General features: G+C 45.6%; 1 protein-coding gene across 7 annotated transcripts in view; it reads right to left on the bottom strand.

Annotated features, from left to right (window-relative positions):
• The window catches only part of DOCK2 (dedicator of cytokinesis 2), a 405,468-nt gene that overhangs the window by 336,857 nt on the left and 52,738 nt on the right, over positions 1–15,873 (bottom strand). For all 7 annotated transcript variants that reach the window (XM_029217458.1, XM_029217457.1, XM_029217460.1 and 4 more), the window contains 9 exons: positions 15,542–15,677; positions 13,363–13,438; positions 11,516–11,592; positions 10,805–10,930; positions 9,463–9,587; positions 3,971–4,069; positions 2,205–2,277; positions 1,989–2,092; positions 39–222 (listed from right to left, as the gene is read on the bottom strand). In XM_029217458.1, the coding sequence (XP_029073291.1) occupies positions 39–222; positions 1,989–2,092; positions 2,205–2,277; positions 3,971–4,069; positions 9,463–9,587; positions 10,805–10,930; positions 11,516–11,592; positions 13,363–13,438; positions 15,542–15,677 (1,000 nt within the window). The remainder of the gene's footprint in view (positions 1–38; positions 223–1,988; positions 2,093–2,204; positions 2,278–3,970; positions 4,070–9,462; positions 9,588–10,804; positions 10,931–11,515; positions 11,593–13,362; positions 13,439–15,541; positions 15,678–15,873) is intronic.

Here is a 15,873-nt window from a genome sequence, read left to right as displayed (position 1 = left end):
CACACACACACACACACAGCTATCAATGTTTCCGATACCATTCTGGGTGAGCTTTGTGGAGCACACCAGCGTAGAAATGGAGAATACATCCCGGGAGCTGACAGAGAGACCCCCAACACTGCTGGAGCTTCGACTCAAGGTAGCCCCCTTGTTTTCCACATGGTGTCGGTAAGAAGGAAGAGTCAGGTAAGCACTGGCATCCTCCATCTTCTTGCTGTCCCCCTGGAAACAACACCATGGTTACTTCCCCAAGCCAAGGGTATGCACCCAATGCTACACAGAGTTTGCAGTGGCCAGATTACACACTGTAGGTAGAGAGGATCAGAAACAGTGAGGGACATCATAAGAGGAGCAGTGAACATCAGCTGGTAAGGTAAGGCTGTTTTTCCACAAAATAGGCGAGAACCCAAGGTTACGTTAATGGGAAAGGGGTTGATCAACCACCTGAAGGCTCTGTGGACTTCATTAATGGCACAGAGGGAACTGAAGATTCCCAAACAGGATATTTTAATTCATTCTAAGTTTTATAAGATCTTAACACAAACAAGCCCACCAGCAGGATAAGGAATCGGCTTAAAGAAGAAGTTAACAGCAAAGGCACTAGATTCTGAAAGTGATGGTATTTAGACCCTCTTCTCCCATTCACATGCCTGTGTCATTTTGGACACATTCCTTGGTCTCTCTGTGTCTCGTTCTTCTCAGGATTAAACTGAGAATTAATCATATTACCTACTTCTAGAAATCTGGAGCAGACTAGATGGCATAATGCATATAGAACACTTAGTAAACTGACAGACACATAAGTCCCTTGGCATGCTGAAATGAACGACTAGAGGTAGCATTACAGCGGTCAACGTTTACTGAGCCCTTACTCTGCACTAGATGCTACACTAAGTGCTTTGTGTGCCTTAGTTCATGTCACTTAAGCCTCACAACAGTTGTTACTGTTGTGTATACTGTTATCATCTCCAGTTTACAGATGAGGAAACTGAGGCTTAAGGAGGGTGACTAAATTGGAAACTGACTGCAACTGGGACTCTGCCCTCAATGAGTTCACAATCTTTTAAACCAAGAACTACCTTGACGCGTCAAAACTGAGAAAACAGAGCCTGTACAGAAGGAAAGGGGGTGTTTTGGAAAAGCCAAAGAGACTCAGAGAAGAGTACCCTGTTATGAAGCTTTGATGAGGCTGTGTTTGCCATGCAGACCACAGGCAAAAGGGCAACTCCAACCTCCAATGTTGAGAAAGTCAAGGGCAAGGGTTTGATCCCTGTGCTGACCACTTAGGCTTTGCCCTGTTTCACAGCCATACCCTTTGCCTCCAGCCAGGGGCTAGCTAGAGACGCGCCACTGTCACAGGAGTGGTGTGGGAAAGCATGCATGTAAGATCAGGAAAATACTTCCCCACTTCTAGAGAACAGTGCAAGTCTCATGACGTAAAAATAACAGCAGCTGCCATCTATACTCTTTTACATGGTCCTTTTGCGTGGGTCATCTTATGGTCATAAACATGGCCATCACCACTTAAGGAAAAGGAAACTGAGACTCAGCAAGACATGTGAGATGACTCCAATTTAGTCAACAGCAGGATCGGGACCCTAAATTGTGATATTTTTTCCATTAGCTACAGTGAGGAATCTCTCAAATATTTCTTGCTGGTCTTCTGCACATCCCACAGGTGTCTTAACAGAGTCAAAGCCCACTCTGTACGTAACAATAACCTTCCATTTACTGAGAATTCCACGTACCCATCAATGTCATGTTTACATGCACTGACTCATATAATCCTCACAGTTACTCACTGAGAGCTCACAGATGAGGACACGGAGGCCCAGAGAAGTTAAGACTTTGTACAAAAGGCCTCACAGCTGGGAAGCCCCTATGTGTGTGACTCTGGGGTCCCTGCTCTTAATTACCAAGCCATCGTGCCATCTCCCCCTCACTTCCTGCATGCTCCCCACTGCAGAGTTAATCCCAGCTCATGGTACCTTTAGGACAACCAAGTCATGGCATCCGTCATGCAGAGTGGTCCCATCTTCCTTCATCAACTTCACATAGGACATGGCAAAGTTCTTTTCTCCTTTATCCTTGGCTGAAAATAGCATTGTTGAGGTCAGGAAAAAAAAAGATACTTGGGCCACCCAATGATCCCACCCCTCTCCCCTTAGGGGTTTTGCAGAGATGCCATTTGGTTGGGCACTCACATTCCAGGGATGACCGATGTCGAAACATGAATCGCAGGTGGATCCTCTGCATGTCTTCGATAGGGACGGCCACCTCAACAGGCAGAAACCAGAGCTCAGGAGACAATGAGTTAAAGAGCCCTCCCCACTCCACCCCGCCCCCCGCAAAAGGCAGCCTGACCATTTAACTTAGAGTACTGCGTGCTGATTTATTACCCAGCCACCAAGCCTGATGAACTGTAAATACATTACATAAGAACTGGCTATGAAGAGAAAATAAAGTACCAAATGTAATCCATTTGGCAAATTGCATTCCCAGCCAATGAAAAGAGATCTGTAAATTATAGTGAGGAAAAATGAATCTCTCCAAATTGATATAAAAGTCACATAACTTTAGCACAGGATTTAATGCACTGCAAACTGCACAGTGCACATTTTCCTTACACACTCCAGAGTTTGGGCAGTTGCAGCAGGGCTTAGAAAATTAACAGTGCCCATTAGGGGGCTTGATGGGGGACTGTCATTTACGTAAATTAATAAAAATGCTTGAATCCAATCATATTCGGGAAAATCCTAGGCCTCAATCCCATCTTTGGTTTTTCCTCCAAGGACACTGGGCCAAGACAATCACCCCTTGGTCACCCAGTTTCACTGTCCAGTGAGTGGTCTGCTGTACCCTTGACTGAGGTGCTTTTGACCTGTCTCTGGACTATCCCACCTCCCAAAGCCCCACAGCAATCCCTGTATTATACAATTCAGGCCCAGACAGAGAAGCTCAGCTACCTGTGAGAAAAACCACTCAGATTTTCTGTGGATACTTTCCGCTCCAGAAAATGAAATTTGAGCCCAAAGAGGTCCACCACTTGTTTGTGTGTCTCAGAGCGCAAGAACTGAGAGTCACATGGGCAGCTGTTGTCCAGTTCATTCTTTCACTGCATATTGAATCAATACTATAAGCTACGATCATGCGAAGCACGGGCCATGCCGACGTAAGGCAGAGTCCCACTCAAAGAGCTCACGGCCCACACAGGGCAGCACATAATTATCACCATGTGATGAGGGCTGGCAAAGAGATATAACTGGGGTACAAGAGAGCACAGAGAAAACAACCTGGTCCAACAGCTCTCTGACCCCAAAGCTGGGTAGGTCATCACTTTTAAGCGAGTGAGTACAGGGAGACCCACTGAGGAAAACAGGAATATAGGTGACAACGCAAGAACCACTGAGGTTTGAAGAGCTACCTCTGAAAGGGAAGTCCTATGAGTATCTTCAGTTTGGGTTCAGAGCACAGAGTGAGTAAAGACTGCTATTAATTACAAGGCAGAGACATCTGAAGCTGTAATCAAGCTTCACTGTCCACTAAATTAATTCCGAACTCCACTTCCAATGCATGATATTCCCTTCTGCTTCAGTGTGACAATCTGGTAATGCAAGTATTTGTGGTTAATGCCACTTCCATCTGAGGTACCCTCCCAACAGTGTATCTACCAGGCATTAAATAGCTTTTTAGAGCCTCACATTTGCTCCCAAGCTCTGTCACTCCTCACTGCTGAGTAGAGCGATGCAACTTGATGGCTTGGGCACAGTCCACAGGATCATCTGACAATGCCATGGCAGCTATAGCTGCCGGGCCGGTGAAGGGTGATCAAGAGAACCGGGCGGTCGCCCACTGGGCCACTATTTCCACTGCCTGACACACCACCAGAGACATGCTAGGCTACTGTTTCAGGTCTTAGGGAGTCTTAGAGTCCCCCAACTATTATCGTCATCATCATTATTATTATTACCTTGACTGTTTCCATCCACCGTGGCTGTTTGACTTGATAGTGCACGACGGACCGATATTCATTCATAGGTTTGTCCCCAGCTCCCACGCAAATTGCATTCTGACCCAAGAAAAATGAAAAGAGAGAAAACACTATAGAATTGCCATTTTCTATGCTTGGGCAATTTTGGTCCCGAGGCCAAGGCTGGCCACAGGGCCTGGGATAACCCTGCCTTCTTTAAGCCTTCTGCCAGGTACCCTTCTACATTACGGATTGATACATGAATGTGCCGGGCCCTGGGAGCGACAGCTGCTTAACTATAGAAATTCTATTACTTGCACTCTGGAAACCACTGAAGCGCAGTAGGAGCTGACGTGGCTGCCCTATTGTCAACGGTAACCAGCCTTGGAGCTGCTGCGCGCTGCCAGTCTTATTAATTCTATTTGTTTCCTACATCTGAATTGCACAAAGTTACCAAACAGGCTCAGATCAGCCAAGCAGCAGCCCGTTCTGATGGATTTCTGATGCTAACACACCCAGGTGCTGGCGGGAGCTGGGCAAGCGGAGGGAGCTTGGGTTTCAGACAGACACACATGGGCAGAGGGGGCTAAAGGAGCCCACAGTTAGGGAGCATCTTCCAGGTACCAGGCCCACGCTAAGCACTGGGATGCGGGCACGAGTCAGAGAGTAAACCTGACACGAGGGCTCACAGTGTGGTGTAGGGATCATTATATGAGCAGACAAATCACTAGGCAATGTGAAGTGATGACAGATACATGTATCCAGTTGTCCCTTGGTATCCACAGGGGCTTGGTTCCAGGGCCCTCCCTTCCCCGCCACTGATTAAAAAAAAAAAAAAAATCCACAGATGCTCACATCCCTTATATAAAACAGTGTAAACAGTGTAGTACAATTGGACTTCTGCATCTGCAGACGCAGAGCCTGCAGGTACAGACGGCTGACTGCATAATACTATGGAGCACAGAGAAAGGACACGTCAGCGTCCCCTGAAGACTCAGGGAATATTTCTTGGGGGCGATGACAGTTGAAGTTCTTGAAGAAAGGTTCCAAGTCGGCTTTGAGCAGAAACACAGGAACGCCATTCTGAGAGAGAGTGAGCACAGAGCAAGCATACCTACATAGGATATTTATTCTTAAAAAAATCACCCTCAGAGTAACAAGGAATTGCCTTGCAATAGAGTATGCCAACCCCTAATTCTATCTCTGTGCTCATTCCAGTTGTTTGGCCCCAAAACAAGATCTAAGGTAGGGTCACTCAGAAGGGGCCTAAGTTCAGTTTTTATACCAGAACAAGAGATTTCAACCTCAAGTCTTCAGAGATCTAGGGACATGAGGATTGGTTTTGCAGCCCCAAGCCCCCAAACTACAAAACTGTGCGCCTCTGGGCACTTTTACGGTGAGAGAATCCATGACTCTCACTAGATTCCATCAGATTCTCCAGTGGATTCCCCACCAGGCTGAAGGACCAAAGCTGGCCACTCTGGGCCCCTGGGAAAGCAAGCTAAGCTGCGGGAAGGAGAATTCTGTCCCTCTGTACTTCTGAGCTATAGGGAAAGAATGAGTTCAGTTTCAATATTGACTGATGCTACATATGGCCAGATCAAACCCATCTGAAAATAAGGCTACAGCATCCTTTCAAAACTTATCTCTGAAAAAACAAGGACAACCAGGGAACTGCAAATGAGGGAAGACATACAACTCTCTTAATTTTCAATGGTATGGAGCCTTTCAGAACTTCTTGAGGTGCTGAACTAAAAACATGCTTCCAAAGTTGTCCTAACCATTTAGAGAGTGCTTTGTGTCCAGCATTATGCTAAGCCCTTTACACGAACTGCCTCACTTAATTCAATCCTCACAACCGCCTCTGACGATTACTGTCATTATCCCCATTTCAAAACTGACTAAACTGAGACCTTGAGAGGTTACGTCACTTGCCCCAAAAGGTACCAACACCCGGACTACATCTCAGGCCCTCTAATTCTCTGCCCAGTGTTCCCTCTGTAACAACCTAGATGCCTTCCAGCCTCCTAAGATTTATATCTAGTGACAATGATGGGCTTAGCACTTCTGTAGCTCAGCTGAATCCCACATAGCTTATAAAAACTGAAAATACACATGTATCTCTGGTGAAAGTAAACTGCTGTACAACATGCAGCTGAATCCCACAAAACTATCCTGATGATGAAAATTTCTGATTGCCTAAAGCTGGAGAAAACAGTCTCAGTATTATTCTGAGAAAGACCTAAGACAGCTCCCTCCCTCGCAACACTTCAGAGATAAAACCGAACGTCGCTGGGTGTGTAGAAGGAGCATTGTGACCAGGGACGGGGCCGGTTTTCAGGAAAATATAGATTTGTGCTTGTCTCCAGTGAACCTATTCAATAATTTTCCCTATTGCCCACCCCCATGGCTCCCTGTTAACAACGAGAGCCCCTAATTGGCTTCAGGTCAGTAGAAGGAAGCCTGGAAACTTTAATGCCGACTTGGCCTTGGTGGACACACTTCAGCAGGAGGAAAAATCAGGCTCCAAACACAGGTCTTGTTTACCTCGTAGGAATCACCTGAGGAATAAATGACACCAGGGGTGTGAACGCATTTCGAGAGCCAGGAAGTGCTTTAGGCTGACAAGGTCGGTCTTATCATGGGAAGATGCCAGTTGGTGTCCACGAAGCAGTAACCAAGCCTGCGACAGCTCTACCTTTCTGGTAATAGTGAACTTCGATGAACACCTGCTATGTCAATTACCTCAGCTGGCATTCACAAGAGTAAGGTGCCACTGCTGGTCTCAGTTTCAGACAGAGTCTCCTAGGCGTAGAGAGATTATGTAATTTGCTCCAGGTCATCCCGCTAATCCGGGCTGAGCTGGGCTTTCGGCCTGGATGCCTGGCCCCAGAGGTCATGTCTTAACCACTACACAGCACTGCCCCCCATGCCCTACCTCCAGCCCTGTAACCTGGCTGGTCTCAGAAGAGCAAAGGTTTCTCAGCCCGGCATCTGAGCATTTTTACTTCCTGAAATTGCTTTAGGTATCCCCACTGGATTGTCTGTTTGACCCCCTCAGATCCTTTCCAGGGCTTCAACCTGCAGTTGGTCTGCTTTTCCTAAATGTTACCTCCTTCCTGTTGCTGAGTATTTACTACATACCAGGTGCCTTACACCTACCATTTTGTATAAACAGCAACCCCACAAGGAAGAGATTATCATTCCTCTTTTATAGACGTGTAAACTTGCCCAAGATCACACAGCTAATAGGAGGGGAGGGTGGGATTTGAGTGCTGTCAGTCTGATCTCAGAGTCCAGCCTATTAGCTTCTCTGCTATGGGTCCTCCTGAGCAAGGTCGTTGAGACCCCAAAGTGAGCCAAGGACAAGTCTAACCTACTCTATCCTCCGACCCCACTCTTCCAAGGAGCGGGAGGACAAATCGATACCCCTAAAGGGGACTGTTCCCACCAACATCAAACAGGAACGTTTAAGTGTGCTGCCTGACAATTAGGCAGTAATATTTATTTCTGCAAGTAGAGAAAGAAAAGCCTCCCACAGGCTTCCTTAGCAATTTTCAATAGTCAGTCAACTGAACTCCCCCTAACTTCCCTCACAGATGAAACTGCAAATTATCGCTGTGCCCCACAGTTACCTCTCCATTTCTGCCCCCAAATTCCTGCCTATGTATCCATCTTTGATAAGTGCGTCCGTTCAGACTGGTTGGGTGTGACACGAAAGGGTGGCAGAGTCGGAAGTACAAATGGTTCAGAAACGAGATAAGAGGTCTGCTTTCCCATTAACTGTTCCTTCTAATTTGTCCTTCGGCAACATCGAGGGCAAGCACATCAGCGTTTTAAAAAATGAGGCTGAGGTTGAAAAGTTCTCCAACAGGTAGTTGGATAAAAATGACTTCAGGGCTTCCCTGGTAGCGCAGTGGTTGGGAGTCCGCCTGCCGATGCAGGGGACGCGGGTTCGTGCCCTGGTCTGGGAGGATCCCACGTGCCGCGGAGCGGCTGGGCCCGTGGGCCATGGCCGCTGGGCCTGCGTGTCCAGAGCCTGTGCTCCGCGACGGGAGAGGCCGCGGCGGTGGGAGGCCCGCGTACCGCAAAAAAAACCCAAAGACTTCAAAGCATGGTCTATGCATTGGTGAAACCCAATTTCCCTTTCAGATAAAAACCCTCTGCTCTTCCTTTGTGTTTCTTTGAGCAAAGTGTCTCTTACTTATTTTATTTTTCAGAAAAGTTTCAAAATCCAACAAAAAGAGGATTAAGTTAAATCCTTGGATTTTGCTCAACTAGATATTAATGGGACCAGACTTTCCGAACAAAAAGGTAATTGCGATGATTTCTTTAAATTTAAAAAATAACTATGACTCTTCCCAGAATTTGATGGGAGTGGTTATTAGCCTCATTTTTCAAATGAGAAATAAATTGGAGGATTTTTTTAATGTACACGCATTAGAGTGAAGTGTTTAATAAGAGGGACTGGAACCTGAAATCAAACCCCATCTCTGCCATATACTAACTTTATGACCCTGGGAAAGTTGTCTCACTTGACAAAGGTTTAGTTTCCCCCTTTGTAAAAATGGGGAAAATAACAGTAATGCAACCTACTTATCACAGTGCCTGGCATGTAGCAATGCCTCTGTGAATGCCAGTTATTCGTAGGTAGAGGGTAGCAAAACCTGCCTGAGCTCCAGGCCCCCAGGCTAAAGCAGAAGATCTATCAATATTCACAGCCCTACCCTCCGGTGCTATCTGATCACCTCCTGCGGCCTAAGAGGAATATCTGCCCACGCTGAAACTTCTGCTGAGAGCTGATTTTATTTTCAGCTAAGTACTCTGAAAGGAGAAATTGAGAAGCAAAACCCTCCCACACACTGGACACAACTGCTGACAACCTTAAAGGAAATATAAGTAAATAAATGTAAACACACATGACAAATATTGTACAGGACATATGCTGTATAAATATAGCAATATGCTTTGCATTCTTGAATTCACTCTGCTGGCCCTCTGGAGACCAATTTACGGATAAGGCTTTCCACCAGAATGTCTGGCTGAGTGCTAGAGAGTTAGATTAAGTGTTGGGAATGTCTGTTTTGAGGACATCCTGAGTCTTCACACCAGCCCAAGGCTCTGTATTGATCCTTTTTCTTGCCATGGAATTTTGCCTGAATAAACCAGCTCAGGTTTCGATGAGAACAACATTTTAACTGTGAAAAGCTAACCTATAAACTGAGGTGCCAAGCAAAAAAAAGAAGAGGTCATGAAAGGAAAGGGACAGACACTGAAAAGCCAACTGCTTTGGTGTAAAGAAAGAACACCACCAGGTCTTATTACGGGCTACTGTGCCAGCCAAGCTCTAAAGGTGTAGATCCCCTTACTCAACACCACCCTGCAGCCCCTGGCATTTAGAGAGCAGGATCGGGAACGGGAAAAGAAAATCTTTAGGAACAGAGGCACCCTAGGGGAGCCCTGTCACCCAGAGCAACAGCAGGGTCCCTTACAGGAAGCGTTTTGCCATCCTCCGCGCACACACACATGATCACTTCCACATTCCTCTGAGTGGTCTTGTTGTACTTGTCAAAGTCACCTTGTAAGAGAGTGATGTAGATGTCGTTCCTGACGTCCCCTGTGGCACAGGGAGAGAGACAACAGTTGGAGTCTGTGTAGCAGGAGAGGCACTGACTAGAGGGCGCGGGGAGTTGGGGAGCTGGTGGAAGTGCCACACCTTGTCTGTTAATGAAGTTAAAACCAGAACGATTTGGAAAACCATTTTTACTTCATCAGGGAGGCTGGAGCAGTAGGTAACAAGAGGATGGAGGAACAGTAGGAAATTAGTTGCAAAAAGGGAGGTAGGATGGTCACCACTGGCCGTATTTTTTTCTCCATTAAAAATCATTTAATTTTCATCCTCTAGTGACACCTTCTGGGAAGGCAAAGGCAAACTCCAATTGGATTGATCTTGGTGCATGAATAACAACCACAGATGGTTCTCTCCGCAGATCTCTTACTGTGCAGAAGCAGACAGAATGACTCTTTGTGTCTGAGGAACACGGATGGGGTGAGGGACGAGGTGTGGAGGGTCTTCAGGAATGGGGTGGTGAGAGCTGAAAACCCTACAGGGGAACGCACAAGGGACTGATGTCTCAGTGAAGCAGGCAGAGATAAATTACACCAGTGGACCACCATGCAACTGTGGACAGAAGGGGTAAGTCAGCGAGGGTGGTTATGGACACAAGTCCTAGACTCAAGTTTAAGGCAAAGAGGGAAGTTTCAAAAGAGTGCTATCATGCAGTCCCATTTACTTTCTTTTATTACATACACATTTGGAAAATACGTATCGTGGTTACTTCTGGAGACAAAGATTTGAGAGAGCTTTTAAGGTTTCACTTTAAATCTTTTCATGCCATTTGGACATTTTACAATGAGTGTGGACCCTTTTGGTAATAAAAAAATAGCTTAGCAATTTAAGAGAATGTCAGTATTCACCCCAGAAGGAGTGAAATTATTCCACGTGTAGTAAAGTGGAAAGGATGTCCATGATAAATTATTAAGTGAGAAGTGAGCTGCAGAACGCTATGTAAAGTATAATAAGTAATGGTATATAAAGTATATGAAGTGTGGCTCCCATTTGTGGGGGTGGGGGTGCATGTGTGTATATTTATGTGTTTGTGTTTATTATGTGAATGCATAGAAGATTTTTGGATATACAACAATTGTTTTCAGTGGTTACCTTCAGAGAGAGAAATAGAGAAAAGCAGTAGAAAAGAAGTAGTTGACTTTTTAAAAAGAAAATGGATCACACTAGCTAGACCACCCCCAGCCCCGCCCAGGGGGAAGGAGAACCTGGCATGATGATCTCCGGGAAGCCCAGCTTCCTGGCCACCACGGTGGTCCTGTCCACCAGGTGTGGGTAGTCCTTGCGGATCTGAATGATGTCACCCACAAGCATCTTCATGGTCACCCAGAGGCCTGGAAGGGAACGCTCATGGTGAAGAGTCAACTTCAAGGTGTTCCCTCAGCCTCACCCTCCCATCATCTCTCCCCTTGGTCTCTCTCTGGAGGAGACCATGGAAGCAGAGACAAGCGGTCACACATGCAGTGACCCAGCCCCGGGGGAGGATGCAAGGAAGGATGCAGAGGGGCTCTAGAGCAAGACACCTCCAACTTAAATCCCACAGGTTACTTCTGGCAGGATCAGCTTCTGTCAAATCATTGCACCCTTCTAAACCCAGAATTTGTAAAGTGGGTTTGATACCATCTATCTCACAGGACCGTGGGAAGGATGAAATTGAACAAGGAAACATTTTAGTGCCTGACACAAAGGAGATAGGCTATACCAATTCCCTTCTTCTTTCAGGCACTAGGACATGCCTCCTTCTGCTTCCCATTTAGAGATTTCCAGCTCTGTAGATCACACTCCCCCATTCCTCACAACGGTCCGTCTGGAAGGAAGGCTATGTTTCCCAGGGTTTAGGAGTTTGATCTGTTTGCCACAGAATCAAGGGATCTCAAGCTGAAGTCAGGCCCAGCCCACTTGGCCTGTTGGCACTCTACCTTGCCCTCCGCTGTCTCCCTTGGAGGCTGTGACTTTGCCCAGCAGGCTGTGCAGGAAGTCATTCTCAGCTGTCACCCTAGAAAGGAAAAGAGAGCACAAAATACTTGCGTGGTACCCCCATGGGGTCCCTACCTTGTGGTTCCAGGAGCTCCAGAAAGCTGCCCAACCCCTCCATACACCTTAGGTGAAAAGTGAGCCTGCCCATGTCAGCTCAGAGAGTGTACCTGCCATCAAGGAGCACATCTCTCTTTTTCGCAAAGCAACATGGCTCTGAAATTTGGGGAATACCAATGCTACAAGTAGAGGCCATTTTTATTCCTAGGAAGACTCTTAAAAAGGAAGGATTCCCAAGCCCTCAAAATGAGTATCTGCTCAGCAAGGTGGAAAAGGCTTTAGCTGCTCATGCTAAGTCCTAATCCCATGACTTAGAGTCACTGACCTCATTATCTGCAACAAAACACCATCCTCCTTAGACAAACAAGGACAAAGTTCTGAAACTACGGATCCTGCTTTCTCAAACTTGTTTTACATCGAGGAAAGGATATTCACCCTCCTCACTACCCTCCTCTAAAGTCATGGATATTTCTACCCGCAAGAATTAGGTTCTGATTTCCTGTTATATGCTCCTGATACGCTGCTGCTTCACAGCTTCATGGTCCCTGTCATACTTAGTCTTTTGTTCATTTAATTCTGCATCTAAACATAAGCTTCAGGAAGAAAGGGCCACGTCGACCTTGTTCCCCACCTCACCCCCCCACGCCTGGCACAACGCCCGGCCCTCTGCCAGCCTTCAGTCAAAGTCCGTTGAATAAATAACATCTGATGAACGAATAGGTGAGAAGCTGGTTGGTTTTTTTTTTCACCCCAAATTCATAGTTCATCTAAGGGTTCAATCTTGATGGTGTACATTCAATAGGTTGGGACAAATATATAACAACATATGTCCATCCCTCCCACACTCCTGATAACTACTCATCTCTGTTGTCTCCATAGTTTTGCCTTTTCCAGAATGTTATATAGTTGAATCATACAGTATGTAGCCTTCTCAGATTGGCTTCTTTCACTTGTAATACACATTTAAGGTTCCTCCATGTCTTTTCGTGGCTTAATAGCTCATTTCTTCTTAGTTCTGAATGGTATTCCATTGTCTTGAATGTACCACAGTTTATTTATCCATTCACCTACTGAAGGACATCTTGGTTGCTTCCAAGTTTGGGCAACTATGAATAAAGCTGCTATAAACATTTGTGTGCAGGTTTTTGTGTGGACATATTTTCAACTTCTTTGAGTAAATACCAAGAAGCATGATTGTTGGATCATATGGTAAGAGTATGTTTAATTTTATAAGAAACCAACACACTGTCTTCCAAAGTGGCTGTGCCATTCTGCGTTCCCACCAGCCATGGGTAAGAATATCTGTTGCTTCACATCCTCACCAGTATTTTGGTGTCGTTAGTGTTCTGGATTTTGGCCACTCTGATGGGTATGTAGTAGTTATCTCACTGTTGTTTTAATTTGCATTTCCCCGATGACATTTGATGCGGAACATCTTTTCATGTGCTTATTTGCCATTTGTATATCTACTTTGGTAAGGGGTCTGTTAAGGTCTTTGCCCCATTTTTAAATTGGGTCATTTTCTTATGGTTGATTTTTAATAGTTCTTTGTATAAGCTGCTTGGTTTTGAATGCCTCAGCACTGAGACCATCATTCTCAACCTGCCCTCCTCCTGGGAGGTCCTACCTGGGCTATCATCAACTCAGGGAATCAGTTCACCCTGCTTTTGTGTGGCCCTCAATCAGAAAGGATGTGGTTTCAGAGAATGGAAAGAAATGGGAAATCTCTCACGGGTGAAAAGGGATGAAGTGCTGCTTTTCTTCATCACTCTCTGCTTTCCCCTTGATGATGTCTGTTATATCCATAACTAGAAAGAAAAGAGAAATGAATTAATGGTTTAAGCCCTCTTGCTCCCAGGAAAGGGTAACAATGGGATGAGCTTGTAGGGCAGGAGGCTGGGACAGGAAAGCCTAAAAAGGCAAGCAAGCCAGCGTGAGACAGTATACAGACAGCAAGGATTCATCACAGGCAACAACTGGCAAACGCCTCTGGGCCAACCGGGCTGGGAGGTCAACAGTCAGGGAAGCATCCAAGAACCCAGGGCTTGGCAGAGGCCAAAAGGAAAGAGTCAGAGCCGTGCTTATGGAATTAAGCTTATGGAATTAATTAGGTTTGGACCTGACATATTTGTACGGGGTGTTTACTGTGCTGACAAAACCCAAGCACGGTGACTCCCTGTGGCATCTGAAGACTTATTCACCCTCTTTTCATAAACGTGCTCATATGCACAGACACGTTATCTGTGGATCCTTGAACCCTGCATTTCCAGAGGGATCCTCTGAATCCCTCTGAAATTTCTTCTTAAATCAGCCACTGAAGGTCCATAAAAAACCAAGGTAAAGAACTCCTGCACTAGAGCAGGGATTATAGAAATGGGGGCAGGGGGAGGAGCACTGAGACATGCTAGCCAAATAGAGCGAAAACCCTAGTAGCATGAAATTCCTCAAACACTCCAGGCCCCAGTCAGGGAGCCATTAAAACTGCTTGGGTAATAATCAACTAGTGATTGCATCTAGCTCAAGAGAGGAGTTACGGAACTGAGAGAAGGAGGGGAAACTGTTATTTGAACCTGACCAGCATCCATTCTCTCTGATGAACAGAACCCCCCCTTGCCCATTCTCAGTGAGAATGATTTGGGTAAAACCATCTCCCTCTGGCTCCAGAGTTTTTCATACTGTAAATTCAATTGAGTTCCTGGATCCAGCTATGCCTGAAGCAATCTATTCCTAAACCTTTCAGTTACACCAGATTGCTGTCACCTGAAACCAAAAGAGAGAGCCAGCTACACCTGGAGACAAAGACACACTTTGCAGTAAGGCTGAAGGACCCTCACTGCCTTAACAGGGACATTGTGATGCCAAAAGTGTCCCTCATATAGAATCAGAGAATTTAGACCAAGTCATGGATCAACCAGGTCCAAGTCCCTCATTTTGCAGATAATGAAACTAAGGCCCTGGGGAATATGCTTGTCCAAGATCGCCTAGCTAGCTAGCTAGCAATAATGCTAAGTTGAAACGCCAGCTGGCTCAGTATAAGCTAACTTCTTCCGCTTCACCACTTTGCAAGCAGTGCAAGGGGACTCACTGGACAGCCAGCTGGTTTGTGATAACAGAAGATCAGGGTGTCCTGAAGTGAGAAACCTGAAACACTGGGTTTAGATATGGTATACAAGGATTATAAATGGTACACAACTAAAATGTTATACTTTAATAAAAAGAAGTAAAACTCGCATAACGAATTGCTATTTCCACAGGTATTTAAATTGTCTTTTAAGAAAAAAAACGTACTTCAGTTTAAATAAAGAAGGTTCCTTAAGAGAAAATATATTGGGTAAATAATAGTGCAAGTGATAGTCAAATATAACAAAAACTGTAAAAGTGGGACAAGAATGATGAAGTCTTGGAAACCCCTAAGGGAGTTAAGGCTTGGAAAGAAATGTGGAGGTGATGCTGCTCTCAAGCAGCCTCATTCGGTTATGCCAGCTCTCCACACGTCCACTTCCAGCTGGAATTTATATGTGTGGTGGGTGACTCATTCTGTGTAACTGCATTTCCCGTCCTGGATATTTTTTTAAAAATGATTTGCTCCTCATAATTAGATCCCACCCATATTGTTCTTCCTTTTTCACTGTGCTGGGGAGTGAAGGTGCCGACTGCTCAGACTGCACTGTGGTCCCAGCGCTCTGCTCCAGACAGGGGGATTCCATCATTCACCGTCTTCATCATAAACCTAGACTTAGTTACCAATTATTTTGATTTAGTCACAAGAAATGTAGGTATTAGGGGTTGTCTGGCCTAAGTTTTTGAGGGGGAGAGGGCAAGGAGGAGAGCGAAAGAAAAAAAATCTTCAAAATTCAGTCATATAAAATGTGCACTCCAGTAACAGTTAGTGCTGTGTGGTGTGTCATTACCTGCCACCCCAAAAGGCCGCCTCAGTCCCTGCGTGCATTTCTTTGTGTTCGTATCCTTAAGATCCATCTTCCCAACTCGGACTATTTGACAAATCAAGTAAATTTTATCCCTGTTGAGGTCTTTGTTTCCAAGATCCTGTAAGGCAGGAAACGAACAGTTACACATCATGTGTCTAATGAACAAAAAGTAGAAAAGCAAACTCAGTAATAGTAAATTCTGGGGGTGGGGGGAGGTTGGTGCTTAGCACTTAGCATACGTGGACCAACCATACAGTTAGTCCTGGGAAAGGTGGAAAACAAAGCTATCACGCCCGTTTCACACATAAGAAAGG

This window comes from Monodon monoceros, unplaced genomic scaffold (genome assembly GCF_005190385.1).
Source record: "Monodon monoceros isolate NGI ecotype Baffin Bay Population unplaced genomic scaffold, NGI_Narwhal_1 Super_Scaffold_12, whole genome shotgun sequence".
NCBI lineage: Eukaryota > Metazoa > Chordata > Mammalia > Artiodactyla > Monodontidae > Monodon > Monodon monoceros.
The sequence above is the reverse complement of the archived record's forward strand: the minus strand, read 5'-3'. Positions and strand labels throughout refer to the sequence as shown.